General features: G+C 44.0%; 1 protein-coding gene across 1 annotated transcript; it reads right to left on the bottom strand.

Annotated features, from left to right (window-relative positions):
* Positions 1 to 304: 304 nt before the first annotated feature.
* Positions 305 to 6,304, bottom strand: LOC115080276 (vomeronasal type-2 receptor 26-like). The gene is made up of 4 exons (XM_029584428.1): positions 6,233 to 6,304; positions 4,969 to 5,095; positions 1,842 to 1,844; positions 305 to 1,200 (listed from the first exon to the last, which is right to left on the bottom strand). The coding sequence occupies exons 1-4, from the start codon at positions 6,302 to 6,304 to the stop codon at positions 305 to 307; spliced, it is 1,098 nt and encodes a 365-aa protein (XP_029440288.1).
* Between the last annotated feature and the right edge of the window lie 765 nt (positions 6,305 to 7,069).

The following is a 7,069-nucleotide window of genomic DNA, read 5'->3' on the forward strand; positions in this document are numbered from 1 at the left end:
AGTATGTTCATACCTTGACCTTGAATGTTAGGTACAAGGTCTATGGATATACAGTAAAGTAACCTTTGAACCTAGGTAGATAAATTGAAAATGACCCCATTTGAGTGTTATGGTCCTGGAAGAATATGCAGAGACTAACTCATGTACTATAGCTCTCCTTTCACCATCTATATCTGTATCCTTCACAGTATTGTTTTAGAATTTCTTATTATTAATGAAATTTCAAGGGAACATAACCTTAATTAAAAAATCTTAGATTGCTACAGCAAAAACCTTGCCATTATTTATAGAAGTATTGGTAATTTCAGTTGCTTTTCAGGTACTTCCTATGGTTCCTATCAGGCCTCATTATAATAATGTAGCACTTGGGAATAAAGATACAGCCCAGCAGTCCAGCACTGGAGGCCAGGATAGCAAATATCTCCACCGCCACCATGTACTTGCCCCTGGTGCTCAGGTAGGTTGGGATGAAGGACACCCAAACACTGCAGAACACCAGCATGCTGAAGGTGATGTACTTGGCCTCATTGAAACCTTCAGGTAGATTTCTTCCTAGAAAAGCTACTATGAAGCTGATACCAGCCAGAAGTCCCAGATAACCCAGGATACTATAGAATGCAATTATTGACCCTTCGTTACATTCAATTAGTATTGTTCCAATTTCTGATTGCATGTTAAGATACGGGAAAGGAGGAGCAGTGCCCAACCAGGCAAGGCATAGAACAGCTTGAAGAAAGGAACAGGAAAGGACAATAGAGTTTGAGACCCTGGAACCCATCCATTTCTGGAACTTGCTTCCTGGCTTGGTGGCTTGGAAGGCCATGACCACAATGATGGTTTTTGCCAGAATGGAGGAGAGACATATGGAGAATATAATCCCAAAGGCAGTCTGTCTGAGTATGCAGGTCACATGATCAGGATGGCCAATAAATAACAAGGAGCAGAGGAAGCAGAACATCAGGGAGAAAAGGAGAATATAACTTAAGCCTCTGTTGTTGGCTCTCACTATAGGAGTGTCCCGATAATTAACGAAGATTCCCAGAATGAAGGCAGTGATAAGGAAGAAGAAAATGCTGATGATTGTTGAAGCTATCCCCAAAGGTTCATCATACGACAAGTACTGAATTGTTTTTGGGATGCAGGAAGTTCTCTCCCTATTGGGCCATTGATCCTCTGGGCATCTTGAACAGCTGTCCATATCTGTTAAAGAAAAAATATGTCCTTAATATTTTACAAAGACTCCAAAATGTAGTACACTCAATGTATTTACTTTTCATATATTTCAGGATATTAATAATTTTCAATTACAATTCAGATTAGACAAACAAAACATTTTCAAAAATATATTCAAAACGATCTTTCTGCCTAATTCTGGATTTAGATGTTGATCTCCCCCGGGTGACAATTTCTCCTTCCAGAGTGGATTCCAATAGAGGACAAATTTCATCTCCAAAATCTATCCCTTTCTCTCTGAGCATGCTTCCACACCTCTCATCCACTCACTGATCACCTCCAATTTTCACTACTGTAACTTGCTTGTCTCAGGTCTCTCTCTGAACCATCTTTCCCCACTGCAATCTGTTCCAGATTTGGCCACACAGCTTACTTTCTTTCAGAGTCACTATAATCATGTAACCCCTGCTTGCAAGTCATTAGATTGGATCATCATCTGCTTCTGAATACATTTAAGCTTCCCTTATTTGTCCTCAAATACATTCACTCTGCAGCTCCTCATTATGGGGTCGATTTTAAAAGAACTGCGTGGGAGTCCATGAGCGCACGTTTCCCAGGGAGTGCACATGGACACGGCTATTTTATAACATGCACATGTCGGCATGCACCTGCTATAAAATACGGTTCCCGCGTGCACATGCGCGCCGATTTTAAAATCCATGCATGCATGTGCAGGCGGGTCGGGACGCGTGCTCAGGGGGAAAATTTTATAAACTATGCGCAGGGACGCGATCGTCCAGTTCCCCTCTCCACCCCTCCCCACCCAGACTCCACCCCCCTTGGCCCGCCCCCTTTGGATCTGCCGGCACTTCTGTGCATACCGGCAGATATGTGCATGGCTGAGCTGTATCTAAAATGGGCTCGGCCCAGCCGCACACGTATCTGCCGGATTTTACGCTTGCACGCGTTTTAAAATTCAGCCGTATCTATCTTCTCTCCTTCTACATCCTTCGTTCATCTAGCTTTGCTCTTCTCTGTAACTTCCTCCTCCACCATCACTTCCTGACTCAGCGCTTTCTACCCTGCTGCCCTCTATCCTCCCTCTCTGGACACTTTCAGACCTGGTCTAAATATTAACCTTTCTGAGGCTGCTGTTAAATCCTCTCCTCTCTTCTATGATAAATAAACTTCCCTTTGACTCTTTAATGTCATTTATGTTTGTGTTGACTGGATCGTAAACTCCTATGAGCAGGGACTGTCTCTTGTGATTATCTGTACAGCGCTGGGTAAGTCTAGAAATGCTTTCTAAATGATAAATTGTAGGAATCCAGCAAAAAAGGGGGCATGGGGGCGAAGGGGGGGAGCGGGCCTGCAAAAGGCCGCAGCCGTTTGCACCGTGGCAGTGCGATTTTGCCAGCCGCAGTGGGGCCGGCTGCAGCCTTTCGCAGCGTACAGCGACACCATAAAAGGTGTAGTTATTCGCCGCGCTACTGCCGGCGATAATGTTCCTCACATTATGGGCAGGGTTAGGTCAGGGAGAAAAAGTTGGTTTGCAAGAATTTATTTTCATCACTATTTGGCTGCTCTTCTTGCTATAACTAGATGTAAATATTGGAGGTTTAAATTTAGCTGGGTGTAGCTGGTTGTAGCTGGGTGAAGTTATGTGTACGTCAGCAACAACTTAGTTTAATGGACGGTGGTTATAATGTAGCATGAGATAGGTGTCTAAGATATGGCAGGCGGTATTATGTGCTCAGCTTCAGGCAGATAAAGGGGCACTATGGGTACTTTTTCATATGCATGGTTATCTGTTCTGTATACAAGTCCATCACACATGCACAGAACATGGGTAGGGTTAGAGGACTGTTGCCTCCCATCCCAATGGTCACCATATCGTGACCTTCACCTTTACCACACAATTAACCCACCTATGTCCAGCCATCAGACCTCCAAAAAAGACACCAAAGTGGAAGTTCACATAGAACATTTACGGCCGAATTTAAAAACGGCCACACACGCAAATGTCGTTACTTATGCGTGTGGCCAGGCCCTGCGCATGTCGCAAGCATTTTCAAAAGGGACCTGCCATGCACGTAAGTGATGATACGTGCACAATTGCCGGGCCCTGTAAAAGGGGTGGGCCAGGGGACATGGTCTGGGTGGGCAGGGGTGGGGTGGGACGCACCTCCCCACCCAGACCATGCAGTCGGCCGGCACGTGCAAACTACTTCTTCTCCGGGGAGCAGTAAGTACTAAAACAAAAAAAATGTAAGTTTCTGGGATGCGTTAAGGGGGTGCAGAGGAGAGGGGAAGAGGGAGGGGGTTTAGGTAGGGGAGTAGGGAAGTTCCCTCCCAGTCCGCTCCTTAATTGGAGCGGACTAGGAAGGAATGGGGCGAAGGCCCATTTCGTCGCCATTCGTAATTTACTAAAATCGCCTAAACACATTTATTTCACCAACTTCAACAGGTTCATCCACTTCCTCTTCCCCTAAGGGTTAAGGTATTTCACATTCTCTCTGTTCTGGAACTCAGGTTCCTGCAGAAGAAGCCAAACCATTTCAATGTCACCCTCTACTTCTCAGATTTCCATTTCTGGTTGTCTCTAATTCTACTCTTTCCTCGGCAGGGAATGGACAGATTTGGATCTCATTTCTGTGAACAGTTTTGACTGAACCATCTTTAGCCTGAATTTGGTATGCGGTACCCTCAGGAACTATCACTTCCATTACTGTACAGGGCTCAGTCTACCAGGTATCTTGAATTTTATGCCTCCCTCTATGACCCTGGACCCTCAGAAGCACCATGTGTCCCACACGGACTAACATACTGTTGCGCTGGAGGTGGACCCTTGGCCTGGCACAGGATTGGTACGGCCCTCTGAGAGAACCCAGAGGGTGCCTGCCGCCAGGAGGCGGAGCACACAAGGACACAGAGGCAAGCCGGAGCTTCACCAATAATGGCCCGGGGGCTCCTGTCATTGCTCCTGTATCTTCCCCCTTGCAGCTTCATTTGCATCAGGAGAAATTCACTTTCAGGTATTAAAAAGTCTTTATCAAATGTTTTCTGTATCTTATCTCCTCCAGGGTAGACATAGTTAGATACTTCAGACTCATCTCACATGGCTTCCGGTGCAGACCCCTTACTATTTTGGCTGCCATTCTCTGCACTGCTTCCATCCTTTCTCTATTACTTTTGAGATATGGTCTCCAGACCTGTACAGGGGCATTATCACCTCCTTGTTCCTGCTGCTTATGCCTCTCTCTATGTAGCTCTGCATCCCACTGGCCTTAGTCATTACCACTTTGTTTCACCACCTTCAGATTATCAGACGCTATCACACCGAGGTCTCTTTCTCGATCCGTGCACATCAGTCCATCACTCCCCATCACAAACATCTCATTTGGATTGGGGCCTTCTAAATGCATGACGCTGAAATAGTTGACATTGAATCCTAGCTTCTAGACCTTAAGGAACTCTCTGTCATTTCTCAATCACTTCTCATTGTCTCTACTCCCTCAGGCTTGTCCACTTTGCTGCAGATCTTAGAGGACAGGGTCTTATACCTTCAGAATGTAATATCATTGCACATTACCATAAGCATCCAGTAGGACCTGAGCTATAATAATTTTTCTAAGTTTTATAGAAAAATGATTGCCCACCAGGGGAATAATTGAGCATGGCTTATGGAAATGTGGTCCTCTTCATAATCTGTTGAAACCTTTGAGATTTATAGCAGTGGTCAAAGTGAATAGTTTGCAGCCATGATCACTCCAAATATTACATCATATCACCTACCAGTTTGGTTGGAGACTTCTCCATTTGGACAGGGAATACAATCATAGCAGCAGACAGGCTTTTCTTTAATGGTTAATTTTCTGAATCCTGGAAGGCAACTCTGACTGCATTTGGACTGTGGAGGTACCTAAGTATTGAGAAAAAGGTCCAGTAAGTTGTGATGTAGTTTTCTAAATGAAGTGTTCCCTTTATGTCCATATATTGGCCAACTCAAACCATTTATTCTGATGAACTCCTTGCCACTCATATACTCAGCAGCAAATGGTGGTGATGTATGAGGTCTTTTTGATAAACTATAAAATATGAAACCAGTTTCCATCTGGGATCAGAAGTTTAGGTTTAGTTGGGAATGTATCAATGGGACTTTTTATATTAATGTATTTTATTTTGATTTACTGATACATATTTAATGATTTGATATACAGTATATATTTTATGTATATTAATGTATTATGTATTTTTCTTGCTCTATTTTGTAAAATGCATTGCTACAGCTTCTTGTGATCTTGGGCAAGTCAATTAACCCTCCATTGCCTCAGATACAAACTTATAGGGAGATGTATCAAGCTGAAGTAGTGTTCTAATGTGCGATAAACAGCATATATCATGTGAGAGAGAACTATCGTTGTGATATCACACAATATATGCGATATTTCAAATCTCCCCACCATTCTACCCTCCTCTATTATAATTACCTTTTTGCATGTGATTTGCATGCATGAATAATGCAAATGCATGCAACAAAGGTAATTAACAGGCAGTTTGATGTTAGTATTTATTGCGGCTGACCAGGAAGGTGGTCAGCCGTGATAAAATAACAACATCTATTTGAAATATGGTATATGTGAGGCGGGAGCCCCAGGACCCTAACGCAGGTCCCAAGTCTCCAGTGTCACATTTAAAGTGCCACTAACAAAATAAAAAATTCATGCAGCTAAAGAAAAGGTTGAGCCAGAGTCAGGCAGACCCAACTACCCAAAAGTAAAAAAAAATGAGTAGGGTACCTGCAAAGCAATGGCCACCCCTCCCCCAAAAGTTCCATTAAAAATAATTGGTGGTGGTCAAGTCAGAAATTAGATCCAAGATGGCGCACTAGCACAGAGCTTGTGAGTGTCTTTTTTTCCTCGCTGAATATTTCCTCTTTTAATGCCGCATTCGGCTCGGAAACGGAGGGCGAGAGAGCGGATTGGCTCAGCCGCTCTCTCATTAATCCCCCCCACCGGCCCGATGGACGCCCACATCCGAAGAGGAGCTTCAGCCTTACCTCTGGGAGTTGGCTCGCTGGAGGTGGATCGGGGGGAAGCGGAGCCTGACCACCTCCTTGAGCTGTCGACATCCTTGTCCCCAGAGGAGCGGTGTGCCCCTGGGAACCTGGCAGAAGCAAGAGTGCAGTCCCAGCAACAAGACTGGGAGCCGCTGGAGGAAGGGGGCAGCGACCACTCGAGTATAAATTTTCCCAAATTACCTCATGTTCTCCCTAAAGATATGTGGAAAAGGGATTTAATGGAAACACTTAAGATCACCGAACAGACTCTCCCTTTAGTCTCAAGGGCATCCTATATTCCGTTCTTTAAGAAGAGTCCTGTGGATAAAGACCGTATGCAAGTTCTATCTTCAATAGAAACCCCAAAGCTGGACATTTCGGCAATATTAGAAACATCTGAAGAGAATCTGGTTACACCAGCTACACTAGTGGTTTCTTTTCTGCTTGAGTCGGACAGAGAATGGCTTTTGAAGAAGTATTTTAAATATCGTATGGAGCCCTTTCTAAATAATAGAGTGCAAATATTCCCTGATTGGGCTAGGTCCACGCAGACGAGAAGGCGACAATTCCTCATAATGAAACCCCGAGTTCTGGAACTAGGGTTTTTTTTTTCCTGCTTAAGTTCCCTTGTAAATGTGTGGTCAAAATGTTAGGGGCTTCTTGTTTTTTTATCGACCCTCTCAATTATCTTTTCTGTCTAGTAAATCAGGACTTCCCCCTTCTTCCTCACCTGTTTAATAGCTGAACACATATGTTAGCAACTAGGCCGCTTAAAACTGTTTAAAAGCTACCTTATGAGCTAGGTTTTTCCTTATTTAGAATTGTAGTACGTTATTC

The sequence above is a fragment of the Rhinatrema bivittatum genome, chromosome 19, assembly GCF_901001135.1.
Source record: "Rhinatrema bivittatum chromosome 19, aRhiBiv1.1, whole genome shotgun sequence".
NCBI lineage: Eukaryota > Metazoa > Chordata > Amphibia > Gymnophiona > Rhinatrematidae > Rhinatrema > Rhinatrema bivittatum.

Excerpts from the sequence above, each read along its gene's own strand:
- LOC115080276 (XM_029584428.1), bottom strand. The coding sequence starts at position 6,304 with ATGTCGACAGCTCAAGGAGGTGGTCAGGCTCCGCTTCCCCCCGATCCA. Across the intron at positions 5,096-6,232 it reads CAGCGAGCCAACTCCCAGAG|GTACCTCCACAGTCCAAATG; the intron begins GTAAGGCTGAAG and ends CTCAATACTTAG.